Source organism: Macrobrachium nipponense, chromosome 29 (genome assembly GCF_015104395.2).
Source record: "Macrobrachium nipponense isolate FS-2020 chromosome 29, ASM1510439v2, whole genome shotgun sequence".
Lineage (NCBI taxonomy): Eukaryota > Metazoa > Arthropoda > Malacostraca > Decapoda > Palaemonidae > Macrobrachium > Macrobrachium nipponense.
The window spans coordinates 15035177-15052078 of NC_061092.1; the positions used below are offsets into that span (position 1 = coordinate 15035177).

Below are 16902 nucleotides of genomic sequence, written 5' to 3' on the forward strand. Positions count from 1 at the left end.
ATGTTTGAAGCTGCTTGTCAAATTCATGAATTGGTTGCTGGTATGTATGTATTTCCCATAAGTAATCCCTGCATATGGTAGTACAAACCTTATTGTGCTCATTGTAAGTCTTTGTCCACTCTACTAATGAAACTGTTATTTACTGGTAATCTAGTGAGTTCTCCATTTCATTCCTCCTGCTTCCCAGTCTACTGTGTCTGCATTATACATTTATAATAATTATTTCAACGCAAGTATAAAAGTGAATCCTTTTTGTTTGGTCTCATTCCAAACTAGCATTAACAACAAGCATGCATAGGTGTGTAGTTACATGCTGATTATTTTTTTTAAATATCTCCTTTTAAAAGCAATATTGGATACAAGGTGCATGCTATTTATTGCTAATAACCCTTTAGAGTACATCATATGCTTGAATTTGTCAAAGCCTTTCAAGGCAGATATTTGAAGGTTATTAAAATATTTTTTATTTTTAAATATATTTATATTTTTTAAGAGTTAAAAAATCAAATTTTTTTCTAATTCATTACTTCTTAATCTTAGTAATGTTAGGAGCTGAAACCTTAACCTTTCCTGGAAGGTTTCTTGCTAAATCCTGATCACGCACAGCCCTAAGAAGATCTTTTTCTCTGCCAGTAATTGTTTTATCTCCCAAAAATAAAGCCAAGGCCGTTTTACAGGCTTTCCCTTTCTTTCCAGGCCCAGGGGTTAGCTTGACTTTAAACCTGAGGAAAATATAAAAATATTTTAGGTTAAATGTGAATTTGAGTACAAATATTGCATTGCTTTTACTAATCTTATATCTGCAAGAGTACAGTTATATCAATTTACCACCTGCATTTTAGACATATAGTAGGTGTGAAATTAAAGGACAAAGGCCAATAGGAATGCTAAGGAGATATGAAAAAATAGACGGATAAGGACTTCATCGACATAAGATTTCAGGTGGAAAGTGCTCAAAACTGTGGAGATGAAACCTTTTGCATCCACCTTGGTAAAGGAAGAATCAAACAAATTCAATGATGGTAATGATAAAGGATAGCTTATTTATAGTAAGGTAGTACTAGTTTGTAATAATCATGATTGTTTACTTACAAAGGCCAAAACACTTGACAAAGTATTCCAATTATTAGGAACTGCCTATTTGCATTTCCATATTTGTCATCTTTCCTAACGGTCGTGGTCTTAACCATCATTGCTTGAGCCTGACAAGTGGAAGGCAGTAAAATGACTGCAAGTTCTTGAGTCTTGAGGAGTGCCCAATTCGTAGATCTACGGCCATTAGAGGAGACTTCTCTTGCAAAGTGGATTGCCACAAGAGAATCACAAACTGGGTGACACTCCTCAGTAGCTAAAGTATAAGACGTACAGCTGAAAACCCTGATGGACACACGGCCGTCTGTAATGGTGTGTAACCTCGAAGGGGCAGCTTGAGACAAACAAGTAACAAACTTGGAGACAAAATATTATTATACAGTCGTGATTAGCCGAACAAGAATCAACAGTAGGAATCAGATGGTTGGCCTTGCCCCCAGATGAAGGAGAAATAGAGCGGCTTCATGGAATGGAACAAACAGGCAACAAAGATGATGATGATGTTGAGGAAGACAGATCTACGATGTATCTTCTTTGATTTCTTTATACTGGAGCAGCCGAAATTCAGAAATGCACCTTCGACTCTCTCCACTGGGGATTGAACAAAGGAAAGAGGAGAACGTAGAAGGCCCAGGAACAGAAGCTGATGGTAGGGGCAAGGCAGATGAAGTTAAGGTGTAGACAGAGGATGTTGCAGCCAAAGAAACACAAGCAGAAGTCACAGGCACTGTAGCCCATAGCTGAAGAGACTAACATGGCAGCAGACACTGGGAGACAGGAAGACAATAGGTGGGATAGTACAACCCCCCCAACCTCAAGGTTATTTCTACCCAAAGGCTTGAGAAGTCCATGTCAAACCTTCAGTTGGAAGGTGTGTGGTTGCCAAAGAAGCAGCAATAACACACAAATTTTACAAGTTTTGAGCTGTCTTCCTCAGCCTTCATTTTTTAGATATAATAATAAAGTGACAATTTTTGAAAGCATATGCAGCCATACCTCTTAACTAATGGCCCTAACCCACAAACTGGTCCTAGTTCACATATTCTCACAAATTGGTAACCCTCGTTGCTGATTACAATTTTGTTATTTTTCTCGAATTAGTTTCACTGCTTGTTTCTTTTCTCATCTTTACACACTGCCTGTATATTCTCTACTTCAATATTAGAAAAACAACCTTTCTTTGACCTCAGCAAATGATTATTATTAATAGGTGTTAGTTTTTCCAGACCTCTGAGTCTCAAGTAGACTCTTCTCGGGCTGGTTCTCAGGGATCAATCCTGAGAAAAAAAAAAAAAAAAAAAAAATTAGACTTTATTTGAGAAACCCGTCTTATTTAAAAAATTTATGATTTTATTAATTGAAAAATCCCTGCTTTCCGCAAGAATATTTTTCATTTCCGAACTCCGCAGATAAATAGATCTTTGCTGGGTCCAATTTGGGCACTCAACAAGCAAATGCTGTACTGTCATGGGTGTTTGACATCTGTTACATTTCACTGGGTCAGCATGTGGTGTTGACATCAAGTGACCATGTGAGAATCTTGTGTGTCCTATACGTAGCCTTGCTAGGATCACCTCTTTTGCTCTTTCCTCCTGTGAGGATGTCCTCCATGCATAGACTTCAGTTTTTATATTTTTAAGTTTATTTGTTGTTGGCACAGAGGCCCATTCTTCTTTTCAATCCTGGTAAATTAATGTTTTAACTGATTTTACCCAGTCTGACACTGGGGCATATGAAATTGTTGGAGGGATAGTGCAGGCTAATTTGGCAGCAGAGTCTGCATATTCATTTCCTTTATATTCCCACGTGTGCTGGGATCCAACATATTTCCATTGATATTCCTGATTGGAGGAGTTGATGAATTTTTATTTGAATTTCCTGTACTATTTGGTTTCCTGATTTATACTGTCCTATTGCATCTATAGCGCTACGTGAGTCACTGAAAATTACAGAGACACTTGCTTTTGCCTCAGATATCATATCTAGAGCCATCTGTATGGCTGTGACTTCAGCAGTAAATACTGATGATATTGAAGGTAGGCTTTTTTTACTTAACATATTTTTCGAATATGCAGATGCTCCTACTCCAACATTATTTTTGTAGCCGTCTGTATATATCATAAATTTGTCGCCTTTTCTTCTAATGTGCTCCAAAGCATGTTGGCGGTACATTTCCGTACTTGTCATTTGTTTTTTGAGTAGGTAAGACAGGGAGGTACATATCTTTACTCTATTTAAAATCCATGGTGGTGGCAATTCCATTGGTGGGTGAAAAATTGGATTCATATTATGTATGTTCATTATGTATCTAGCTCTTTTTGGGAAAGAGCTAGTACTATTAACTGCTGTTACTTGATTACAGTTTTGGAAGCAGTAAGTTGCAGGAGACGATCCCGCTTGCATTGAAAGACCTCTTTGTATTGTTATTAAATTACGGTGATGTTTTAAGGGCAAAATACCTGCCTCCACCAAAAGTGAGTTTGTTGGGGACGATCGGAAAGCTCCTGTGCACAATCGCACGCCTTCATGGTGCACTGCATCGAGAGATTTTAATGCAGATTCTGAGGCGGATGAATATATTGGACAGCAGTAATCTATTATGGATAAGACTGTTGCCTTATATATCATTAATAAAATGTCTCGCTTTGCTCCCCAATTAGTGTGTGATAACTTTTTTAATATGGCAAGGGCTTTGATGCCCTTGGCTTTAATGTATTTGATGTGCTCTTTCCAATTTAAATGTTGATCAAATATTACTCCTAGATACTTGATTTTTGTACAAAATTGTATTTCAGTGCTATAAAGATGCAGTTTGATTGTTTGGTTCTTCATCCACCTTTTGTCTTTGTAGAAGACGATTGCTTTTGTTTTATCAGTTGAAAATTTAAATCCAACTGAATTTGCCCAACTACATATATTTGAAATGGCAGTACTGAGAACTCTCTGAGCATGTCTCAGATTACTACTCGTATAGTAAATGACAAAGTCATCAACATATAAACTGTTTTTTACACCACTTGGTAAATTTATAGTAATGTCATTGATTGCTAAAGCAAACAATGTACAGCTCAAGACACTACCTTGAGGGATTCCTTCTTCCAGTTTATAGGTTACTGAGTAGGAATTTTCTACTCTTACTTGAAAAGTTCTGTTTGTTAAGAAGTTCTTAATAAATATTGGTAAGTGGCCTCTTAGTCCCTTGGAGTGGAGTTTTTGCATGATGTTATGTTTCCATGTTGTATCGTATGCTTTTTCTATATCAAAAAATATAGCTACTGTTAATTTCTTTTGTTCAAAGCCTTTTTTGATATGATCTTCTAAATGTGTTAAGGGATCTAGGGTTGATCTGCCAGCTATTGAACCAGATTGTGTTGGTGTTAAAATGGATTCTTAGGTTATTACATACGTTAATCATTCATTAACCATTTTTTCTAAGATTTTGCATAGGCAATTTGTTAGAGATATCGGTCTATAATTGGATGGATTACTTGCATCCTTTCCTGGTTTGTTTATTGGAATAATTATGGCATGTTTCCATTTATCAGGAAAGACACGTTTTAGCCAGATACTATTGTAAAATTTTTAAAATTTTAAATAAAATGATTTAGCTATAGGAGCTAATTTTTCTATCATTTCAAATGATATTTTATCATATCCTGGTGCAGAGGGATGACAAGAGTTGATGGCATTATCTAGTTCATCCATGTTAAAAATATAGTTATATTCCAGGTCTTCAAGAGTTTCAAAATTGAGTATTATATTTTCTTTTTGTTTTCTGATACTTTGAAAATGTGTATCTAGGCTGGAGTAAGCACTGATGTTTTCAAAATGTTTCCCAATTATGTTTGATATTTCATAAGTATCATGGTATATTTTTCCATTTAAATGTATTGCACTTCTTGGAGGTCTTATATGTTTTCCATTGATTTTCCTTATCTTTTGCCAGACATCCCTTGTGGATGTGTTTGAAGATATGTTTGAGACATATTCCTTCCATGATGCGATTTTTTCAGCTATTACCGTTTTTTCTAAATTTGGCTGTATATTGTTATATAGTGGTTTAATGTGGTTAATTGTTATGTTTGTTATAACTATTTTGTTTAATATGTTTATACTATAGGGCATTTTGTTGAGTGATTTAAGGCGAGTTTTGAGTCTGTTTAGATTGCGACTCAATATATGTTTTATTTTACTTAATGTTGTTAATGTTGGATTCCACCATGGGACAGGGGATTTTGTGGAATGTGTTTTGGTTTTTTGGAATACTTTTATCTGCAGCATTTATTATGAAGTTTGAGAAGGATTCACATGTAGTATTGTGATCTTCATTATGTGGGAATGGTGGTATGTTTTGTGTGTATAGGAAATATTTATCCCAGTTAGCTTTTTGGATATTATATCTTGTAGGTGGCAATATTTTGACATTACTTAAGTAGTTCAGAATGATTGGGAAATGGTCACTTGTGTATGAATCGTCTAGGACGTTCCATTCAAATTTCTCCGCTACATCATTTGAACATAATGAAATGTCAATTGAAGAAAAGGTTAGGTGTGTATTTGAAAAATATGTTGGAACTTCACTTTCATTGAGACAATACAGATTGTGTTTCATTATAGTATTCTCTATGTTGATTCCGGATGTGTCAGTGGGGTTATTAATATCCCATAATGGATTATGTGCATTAAAATCTCCTACTATAAGTAGTGGTTCCTGTATACTTTTGCTAATAAGTTCAGAAAAATCACTGAAATTTGCATTGAAATTTGGTTGGTTATATAAATTACAAATAGTAATTTTACTTTTATCAGGCATATACAGTTTAATTGATGTTATTTGATATGGCATAGATGGTATGTCAACAGGTTCATATGTAATGCTATTATGAACGTATATGGCTGTGCCTAATTTTCCACCGTCAGTTGGTGAATAACAGGCAATTTTATAGTGTTGGATATTTGTAGGGTTACTTCCTATATGTTGTAGACATATGCACATTGGGTTGTGGTCTCGTATGATTCTTTGTAATTCACCCAGACGTAGTCGGGTTAAGAGACCATTTATATTCCATTATTGGGAGGAATTGGTGTTAAATTCTGTAAATTGATTGCTGATTTTACTTTATCTCGTAGTTTATATGCATTTGAATTTATTTGTGGTTTTTTAATCGTTGTATTTGTATGTTGGTTATTAGATTCTGCAGTTGTTTGTTTTTCATAGTTGAATATTAATAAGTCTATTTTTGATTTTATAATTTCCTTTTTGTATTTTAAGGATTCAGAACATAATTCGTTCTCATGTTGGTGTGTTAAAGGGCACCTCCTTAATTTGGTAAAGTTGTCAATACAATTTCGTACTGTGTCCTCTGTCTTGGTAGTTAGTTGGTTATAAGTACTTACAAAGCATTCATTACAACCACAAGATGAAGCATGTTTGGTAATGTTAATTATTGGTTCAGAAGTTTTTGGTCTAGCTTTAGAAATTTCTGGTTTTGTAATTCTATTGTTCCTTTTCTGTAGTGATAAGGACTGTTGGTTTGAGGGGTTATTTGTTTTGTTGTTGTTAATGGGATATTTCGGTCTTGTGGATGGTTGGGGGGTGATAGTTATATTTTGCTTTGGTTTAATGGTATGATTTTCATTAGTATTATTTGATGGAACTTGTAAAGAGTGATCTTTACTGTCCAGATGTTGGCTGTTTGATTGAGATTGAGGGTAATTGTGTATTTCCACTTGTGATGAGGTTAGTTTAATATCTTTTTTAAAATGTTCTCCTGGTGTAGTTGGAGTCTCTCTGGATTGATTGTAATTTTCAATATTTACCTTTTTTCCCTTAGGTGGGGTTCTTTCTAGAATTCTTTTCTTTTTGCCAGTTCGATTATCATCATTATTTAATTCTTCTTCTATTGGAAGTTCTTTTCCATGGATAACTGAATCATCTATGTTAGTGGTGGTATTGGTTGTTGTAATATCACTTTTATTTTGTGTTTCAGTATTATTGGTATGAAATCCAGTTTCCCTGTTTATACTATCTTGTTTGTCATTGTGCTGTTTGATGTCTTGATTTTTAGTCACATTTGAAAAGGTGGGGGTTTTGGATGGATTGTTAACGCCTCTTACTTTTAGCTCAAGTCTGGCTTCCATGACTGACATTCCTGTCCTATTTATTAACAACTGAAGTTCTGTGTTATATTGGTAAAATGAACACTCCTTAGATTTTGCGTGATGGGCTAGTCCACAATTAATACATTTTGATTGATTACAGTTCCAATTAGTGGTATGGTCATCTGATGCACAGACTGCACATATAGCTTTATTACGGCATCTTTTGTATGTGTGTCCATACCTTGAGCACTGTGTACATTGTAATGGTTTAGGAACAAAAGGACGAACTTCTCTATTTTGTCCAAGAATTTTTATTTTAAATGGTAAGTCTTGGCCTGTAAATTTTATTTTGGCAATGTTGATATTTTTACTTTTATCTTTCCTACTTGAAATAGAGTATATTTCTAAATCGTGGATATTGTTATATCTCAATTTTAGGGAGTCTAGCAATAGTTGTTTTGAAGGAAGCTCCTGCTCGCTATTGGGTAGGATGACTGTACCCTGTCATAATTCAATGTTTCGTGGCTTGTAATTATTACCTTTATATTATTTATTTCTGTTATACTTAAAAAGGCAGTGGACTGCTTTTTATTGGTTACTTGGATAAGCCATTCATTGTCCTTGATGTGTCTGCATTCCATGTCTTGTGTTGGATATATGTTAAGTAATTTGTTTTCTAGCATCGCTGCTGAGATTTTGTTGTCAGCTTTGAGGACTAGAAATCTTGACCAATTATCTGGTCCAAAGAGGTCATCAAAATGTACCAATGTGGGATTAAGTCGGTAATTTTTGTTTCTTTTTGGTCCTTGTTTTATGTATGTTGCTTGTCTATTATGATTTTTATATTTTTCTGTATTGCTGGGAGGATTATTTGTCTCTAATTCAGAATTATTGTTCATCATATATGGTTCCATTGTTACGATATTGGAGTTTACCAATTTATTTTTGTTTGTTTCTTTTTTATTTATGCACTCTATTTGGTTTTCTGGCTCTGCTGCTTTACTTGGAACAGGGTGTTCCTTTGTATCTTTTATAGTACTTTCACTACTTGTGGCAGTACCTAGGAAATTCGGGAGTGACGTGCCAATGGTCATCAACTGTGCCATAGTTTTTCCATCATGGGGCCCAGGGGTACTCAAATCATTTATTTCACAGTTCATAAATTTTGAGTTTTTACAAAAAAAAAAAAAAAAAAAAAAAATCTTGAAAAGATATCATTGGCCCTTCGCGAAGTTAAATCTTCTGCCAAAGGCACAAGTGAGAAAGGACTCCCAAATGTCCGCATCCCTACCCTACCCCAAAAGGGGATGGCATAACATGATTAGTATGGCCCAAGTGTAAGCAGAACCCGCTTGCTAGGACTAAGAGTATTATGTTGATACAATTATCCCCATCCTAATCACATTATGGGCAAACTGGATAGAATGCCGAGAGTTCTATTCCTAGAACCAGGCCCCCCCTGGAATCCGTGGTCCAGCTCCACAGAATAGTTCCGCCTGAAAAACAGGTCCGAACATTGTCGGGTAGATGATGGATCTACCACAGTTCTCACTATTTAGCTTCGGATTTAACTCCACGTTAAGCCATGATATGTTTTCTCATTTATTTGCTTTTAAAAATTTTGGCAAAAAATGGAAAAGTCCACATAAGTTTACTCGAAAATATATAATGTCATATGGGACTCTTGGGTTCGAACCTGGGAAGAGATTCCTGAGGTTCGAGAGCCCCCTCACCACGTCAAGGTGGTCCCAAAATGAGGGGGCTCAGCAAATGAAAGCATCTGTAAATATGTATACCTTAATGGTAAATGTGCCTCTTTTAAACACTATATTTATGCAAGAACAACCATTAGTACCGATATATTTTGTGGTGGGTTTAGAACCACAAAATTGACTAAGTAAAAAATGAGCCAAAGATTCTTTGATGCAATCTACTTCTTTGTACAGCATATAATGCTATATGAAACTGCCACAGCCCAGTGGTGGCCTGTGCAGAAGCACCATCATCGCTAACTTCTACCTTAAATAAAAACCACTGAAGCTAGAGGGCTACAATTAGTATATTGATGATTGGAGGGTCTTAGTAATTTTAAGATCTGAGGGCGGAGAGAAAAAATGCAGACGGAGAGATAAGTAATTGATAATTATTACCTTCCTCATGCCTTTAAATAACATTCAAATTAATAATATACACCAAAGTTGTGGAAATAAAGAAGTATATGGCCATTAATTCTCCAAACGTGTTAGTAAAATATTCTAAGATTTATTCTAGGTTTTCCCTACTTGTCACTGGCAAGTAATTGTGTGTGATGTAACATGATGCATTAAAACATTTATATCAAAATACTCACTTGTAGTTTGACATGGCTGCATAAGGTGCACAGATTGGAATGGCATACAGTAGCTCATCTTCAGGAACAGGGATGGCAGTCAAGGCATTAATGATGTTGAGATCATCAGCAACCTAGGAATACAGTAACATTTACTCTGTGGGAACTTGCTATACAAGTTCACAGCCTTTTGGGATGTTCCAAAAGAATTTATATTCATTTGGGATACCATGTAGGCTAACTCTGCTGTGTACTCTTTCTTAGTATATTTACAGCTGCTTGTCATTCCCACCTTTAGAATTTTAAAGTTTCACCTTAACTGCAGGGGAGATACCAGCAAATCAGGTATATATTTAAGCCTGCCTGCATTTTTTGGAAAACTGCCTAAATTTACCAAAGTACATACAGAAAACAGTGTACTACCATGTTATCAATACTGATGAAAATTTCCAATACCAGGGTAAATCCCATAAATTATAACCATGACTTATTTACAGTAAGTTAAGAACAATATAAAATCTAATTCACAAGAAAGATCTGTAGCTTATTACCTTTTCAGTTTCCTCTTCTTCTTCATCCTCTTCATCTTTATCCGCATCTTGCTTGATTTGCAACACATCTAAATCCTTAATATCTGTTTTTGGTTGAGCACTTTGTTTTTGGTTACTGCCTTTATTACTTGGCTGTTGCATTCCTTTTGATTCACTGTCTGTACTCTTCTTGCCACCCTTTTTTCCTTTTTTATCTTTATCTTTACTGCTACCTGCTGACTATTAAAAAAAAAAAGGAAAAGGCTCGAGTTATGTCAGATAAACAGAACTTACAATAACCGATCCCCAAAATAAGAGAAATACAAGATTTAACTTCAATACTCTTGCTCAGGACCTCTATAACGTTGGTCAGAAACTGTACAACGTTACGTCAAAAACCAATGAAACAAATCTTCTAGCACTTTAAAACAATTGTAAAGGTTACAGTAACAGAACATTGATAATGTTAATATAAGTATAGTAAATCATTAACCATGATTTACATGAAATCTGTTTCTACTACAAAAAAATACTTTTAAAAACATAGCAAGTTTTAATACAAACCATTAAATCATAACTAGCCTCATTTCATGCAAAACAAACTTGGATTCACCAGTGTGAAGAGCTAGAAGAAAAGTTCCACCAGGCATTCTATTGCTGGTACAACCCAACTGACTTCAGTGCCAACCCTCATCTGGAAGACTGAAGGGAAGAGAGGAGGGCACTGAAGATTAAGGTTAATGGGTTTGTATATTATTATCATTATTATACTATTGCCAAACAGAGAGGAGGGCACTGAAGATTAAGGTTAATGGGTTTGTAAATTATTATCATTACAGTATTATACTATTGCCAAACAATTTCATTTGACACTAGTTAGTATTCTCAACTCCACAGGGCTAACCTGAAGACTTTGTTCTTGATTAACTACATCATATATTAATTAACATATTGAACTCCATCAAAATTATGTAACCGGATAACCTGAAACTGTTTAAGTTTACGAAAACATTTCTTACAACAAAAATTCAGTTTACGAAAACATTTTCTTGCACCCAAAATTCCAGTAATGCCAACAGTTGCGATGAAAGACTCCACTGTGAGGTGAATGAAGCCCATTAAGTGCTCTGAATGAGTGAGGGCAAACAGGAACACAGCATCAAGGAAGATGGTGTCTGATAGCAGCCCAAGAAGCTAGAAGAGGGTCGCTGACTAGTGTTTATGAAATTACTTAGAATGGCAGGGATCAAATGTTTGGAGCCTGTTCCTCCAGAGTAAGCCTGAGGAGATGGTGGGGCCAGGACATAGTAACAGAGAAGTTTTTAGAGTGGGAATGGAAGACCAGGGCTAAAAAGAAGCTTGTACTATAGTGTATCAATCACAAATGACAATAAGTAAGATACAGGGTGAAAGAGGATAAATAAACAAAGATAAAAAAACACAAAAGGAAGACAAGGCAGCCATTACTGATGAAAGAATATTCCCCCATAAATCCATGCTGAGGATATAGTTCAGTATAGTAAACAAGTGTGGAAAGAATGTAGCAAGAAAAAACATAAAAAAATTGAATATACTAAACAAGATGCTGGCTGAATTAAAAAGGTGTGAAGAGTAGAAAAACTCCAAACCCTTAAACCATATAGGGAGAAAGGAATGCACATATTAACTTCTCATAAAAAAATGACCAGTAAAAAGCACAAAATAAAGAAATAGATAGAAGCACAAAAAACTGGGAAAGAGAGTTAGAACTGTGATGCACTGCACACATCCAGTGCAATAAGAGCTATCTTTCTTTTTTCAATTTCAAGTCAGGGTAGATGGCTGAGTTTTAATAAGGCTAATTGTTGTTAGTGGTTTTTTTTCTAAACAAATAAATGTTAAGAATAGTATATAAAACTTTGGCACCTCAACTTAATGGACATTTTAGGGGTCTAGCCTCCCGATAAGTAATGAAAACCTAAGAGCCTATATATAGTACAAGCTAAACTACACCCTACAGCCAGTGTAACAATTTCATAAAAATTCACCTATTCATTGTTCCTATCTTTTTACATGGTATTTTTTCACTGAAAGCAGTTAAATTCAGTAATGAATGTAACAATACAGCTAGCATAAAAGTACCTCCTCCTCCTCCTCCTCCTCCTCCTACAATGTAAGTTTGAAACTAATATAATTGATTTCTTATCAAACCATTCATCATTAAGACTTCCTCAGACATTGAATAAATTTGCATTGCTCCACCTTGTCAAATATAAAAGGTAAGTTTTTCCCATTGTGAAATATAAAAAGCAAAGTCCAAAAAATGGATATCTCCAAAAAAAGCTTGTCAAATAAGGTATTATAACCTTAAAGACTGCAAAAATACTACCCACTTCTCAGATTAACCACATCATCCTCACCTGCAATAACTGCATTCTCATTTCCCTTTCTTCTTCATCCTGGTCACGGTATTTTTTCATTTTCTTCATCTTTCCTCTCTGTCCTCGCTTCATCCCACCACTACTCGAAGCATCTTCACTCAGCTGTTCCTTTTGTATATTTTGTTTAGCTTCTTTTTTTTCTTGGTTCTGTTTGTTTTTTACCTTCCCTGATTATAGTAAAAAAAATTTAGTATTTGGTCATTCTGCAATAATTAGTTGATATAAAAGTCTAAACTATAAACATGCATTGTAAAATATCACATCTGAACAAACCTTTTAGATTTTACATGTAGTTGTTGTATATCCTTACCAAATATTCTTACACAATAGTAAACCATTTCCTATTCATTGTATTTTACTACATTTTTTTTTAAGGTAAAGTAAAGTAACATTCTGACTGACATGAAATTTCCAGTAACTCCCTATGTAATTGTTAGAGTTAAGAAAATGTTAACAATTTAAAGTACACTAGACAGTAACCACCTATGGAAGCAAAAATAAGGGATACCTACGGGAAGAGGGATGATTTGCTTCTGTATTCTCACTTTACTTCCACAAATTTACCCTCACCTTTCCTTTCATACTGCTATACTAATCTTGATACTCTTACCCCTCTACATCGCATTTCAGTCAGAAGAAAGGAAAAAAAAAGAAGTGTGGGGACATAAGTCTATAGTTGGGCACCAATCACAGCATGCTTTACATGACATGTTAAATTACTGCTTTTATTTTACCTCTGTTCCCATTCAGTCCCTTCCAAACTAGCTGTACAATTTTCTTAAACCTTATATGCTCTATTTTCATCTCATTTACAAAATTAATCCAGGCAAAAACTATGTATCTAGAACTGAATCAGATCTCATTAAAAACTTTATACATTAATAATGATAATACACAGATTTTGGATAATCAGCAGAAGTACATAAATGCATATGCCAGCATAATACATAAACAGTAATAATATAGAATTAGGCTATTGGTAATGGAAACATCACATTACTAAAATAATATAACAAGGAACAAGCTTAGGAAACTCATAAGATTGTGACTGACAAGATATATTAATAGTGTTAGTTAACTAGAAATAAAAAGATTATATTCAAAGGATCTCTCAAAAATAACAATAAATTTTTAAAATAAAAGTTTAACAAGACAAATCATTTTTTTTAATTCTCAAAGTAGAACAAAGAATTGTTCTTGTAGTGAAATTATGGCAAAACTAAGCAGACATGAGTCTGTGACAAACACATGAAGGAACTGAAGGGATTTTTGCCAACAACTGCCCAAAGTGTAGTCACTTATAATTCCCAAGGGATGATGGCTACTCCTCAGCTGGTTTGATTTAGTGTTCCATTAAATTTCTTCCCATTTTACTCAGCAAAACCATCACACAAATAAAATGGGAATAAGTTTGATAGAAAACAGAAAAGGAATGTCTGCCAGTATCACATTTTTAAGTTACTAGACCAAATAAAGCTGAGTGACATAGATAATAGGGATGAGGCCTACTTCAAACGGCTGAGGAGTAGCGCTCAACCACTGCGAATCATAAGTGCTCCTCTTCCCTGTAAATTCTGCTTGGTATACCCTTTGTTTTACTTGAATATGGAATTAATATTCAAGCAATTGTTGATATTTTTAGATGAAAACATAATAAGCAATAGATCACTGACAGAATATTTCCAATGTTACATTAAAAGTTGAAGCAAGTCTTGCTGCAGTTACAATTTTTAACCTAAAACCTTTCTTTCACAATGGCAATTTCCCTATGAAATGATAAAGATTACATACATGAATCTTAATACCCAGTGAATCAAATCATCCTAACATGCAACAGAAAACACAGGTCATAACTATGGACGACAGAAACACTATATATAGTACTACATACCCTTGCTCTGTTTAGTTTCTTGACCTTTAGGCTTGTTTACCATGACAGGCTGATCATCCCCTAAAAACACAATATTTTCTTTATCATCTGCACCTTCTGAGTGTTGAGAATGTTGTGATGTGACTGACACTGTTCGAGGACGTAATGCAAACCTATAAACCATATAAAAAATTAATAAATCCACAGCTTTATCAAATTACTTGATCATCTGATGAAAAACATTACACAACTCAACAAGTAATACATATAACAATAAAATTGTCTTTTCTAGGAAGCTCTAAACACCATGAAATAACAGTTTAAATTAATTAAAATTTTCATCTTTAAAACAATTACTTGATGGGTAAATTACTCCCTTCTGTTAAAACAACTCAGAAAACACTGATATGTAATTAACAGTTACCTTGTTCATTTGAAGATTTGAAATTCTAGCAAAAAATACTGCCAATAAAAAAAGGATATTTGAAGAGGTTGAGGAAAGGCCGAGAGAAAATGTTCAAAAGTGACATACAAAGAATCCATACAAAATGATTGAAAGGCAAAAGGAAGCAATGCAATGTAGTAAGGGAGACAAAAGGAAGTTATAAAGAAAGTACTCCCCAGCAGGACATCTTGCAGGATGCAGTTCATACAGGGATGTGGCTTAGCAGTCACTATAGGGCTATGGCTGCATAATGTTAGTTTACTTGTTAATCAGCATAATATATACATATTTTCATACTATATAGGGACTTATTTACAATACACTGTACAAAAGAAAATATTCACCATTCCAAAATGACAAATTTGTAACTAATTTGTATTTTTCATAACTTACAAACCTGAGGTCTTAACTTTAGGATAAATACTCAGCGCCAGCTGGAAACCGGTAAAGTTTAAAATAATTGTGTATGCAAGGGACTATTGGCATCTGTGCTTGGTCACGAGACATGTGGGGCCACCCACATACCCCTCATTAACTCGTGACCCCGTTAGTTATTCTTCCAACCCAGGTTAGTTGATAGAGGGGTGGTTAGAGGTGGGCCTTTGTATGTTAAGACCTCATGTTTGTAAGTTATGAAAAATGATATTGTTATGATACAATAAAGTTTCATACATACTTACCTGGCAGATATATACATAGCTAAGACTCCGTCGTCCCCGACAGAAATTCAAATTTCGCGCCACTCGCTACAGGTAGGTCAGGTGATCTACCGGCCTGCCCTGGGCGGCAGGACTAGGAACCATTCCTGTTTTCTATCATATTTTCTCTCTTCCACCTGTCTCCTGCGGGGAGGCTGGGTGGGCCATTAATCGTATATATCTGCCAGGTAAGTGTGTATGAAACTTTATTGTATCATAACAATATCATTTTCATACAATCAACTTACCTGTCAGATATATACATAGCTGATTGGCACCCTTTGGTGGAGGGTAAGAGACAGCTACTTATGGAATAGACAGGTAAACAACATATATTGTAGGTATAAATAAACCTTGGTTCCTACCTGATAGCTGGTAGACTTCGTGGGTGCTGCCCAGTAGTCTGCATCACCTCAAGAAACTTTAGCGAGATATATGATCTATGGCCAAGAGTTCTTGTGGGTCTGCCGATGGGGTCTTATCCGCTTACTCGGCAGAGCCTGAAAGGACTTTGTCAATGGGTGCTAATCCACTTATATGACAATACACCTTAAGAAGGAGCACACAACCAATCCCGACCACCTGATCCTAACCACCGTGTTAGTATTAAAAATTGTTCCGAGTTATCCTCAAACTCTTCACAACAACCATAACTCAAAAAACATTACGCACACACACATAATTTCCCCCCCAAAAAATGATACTAATCTAAAAAGATATCACAAGAGTTCCTTACTGAACAATAGTGACTGGCCGCCAGTGCGACGTCTGCACTTTGTCAGCAGAAAGTCTAGAACATATCTAATAGACTGTAAGTATAAATTAAAGATTGGTGTTAGCTCTTGTACCCAGTATCGTATCCGCTGACACGAAAGGACCTATAGAAAAACAATTCTCATAGATCACACGAACATCTCTCAAGTAGTGAGATGCAAATACTGAGTTGCATCTCCAAAATGTCGCTTCCAAGATGTTCTTTAGCGACATATTTTTATGAAACAATATATGTCGCTACTGCTCTTACTTCATGAGCTTTCACTTTTAGAAGTCGAAAAGCGTCGTCAGGACAGATCTTATGCGCATCTGTAATGACGCTTCTAACAAAGAACGCTAGAGCATTCTTGGACATCAGTCTTGTGGGGTCTTTTACCGCACACCAAAGACCTTGTGTCGAGCCCCCCATCTGTTGTTTTCTCTGAAGATAGAATTTCAGAGCTCTTACCGGACAGAGAGATCTTTCTGCTTCTCTCCCGACGAGACTCGATAAACCTTTAACCTCGAAGGTCCTAGGCCAGGGATTCGAGGGATTCTTATTTTTAGCCAGAAATAAAGCTTTAAACGAGCAGATGGCCGAGTCCCCTTTAAATCCTACTTTATCCTCTAGAGCATGCAGTTCACTAACTCTTTTTGCTGTGG

General features: G+C 35.4%; 1 protein-coding gene across 1 annotated transcript in view; it reads right to left on the reverse strand.

Moving 5' to 3' along the window:
* Positions 1-490: 490 nt before the first annotated feature.
* Positions 491-16902, reverse strand: part of LOC135206141 (ribosome quality control complex subunit NEMF-like) — a 97789-nt gene continuing 81377 nt past the window's right edge. The window contains exons 16-20 of the mRNA XM_064237398.1: positions 14365-14516; positions 12453-12640; positions 10075-10293; positions 9545-9657; positions 491-722 (exon numbers count right to left, since the gene is read on the reverse strand). Coding sequence (XP_064093468.1) covers positions 524-722; positions 9545-9657; positions 10075-10293; positions 12453-12640; positions 14365-14516 — 871 coding nt within the window. The 3' untranslated portion in view covers positions 491-523. The remainder of the gene's footprint in view (positions 723-9544; positions 9658-10074; positions 10294-12452; positions 12641-14364; positions 14517-16902) is intronic.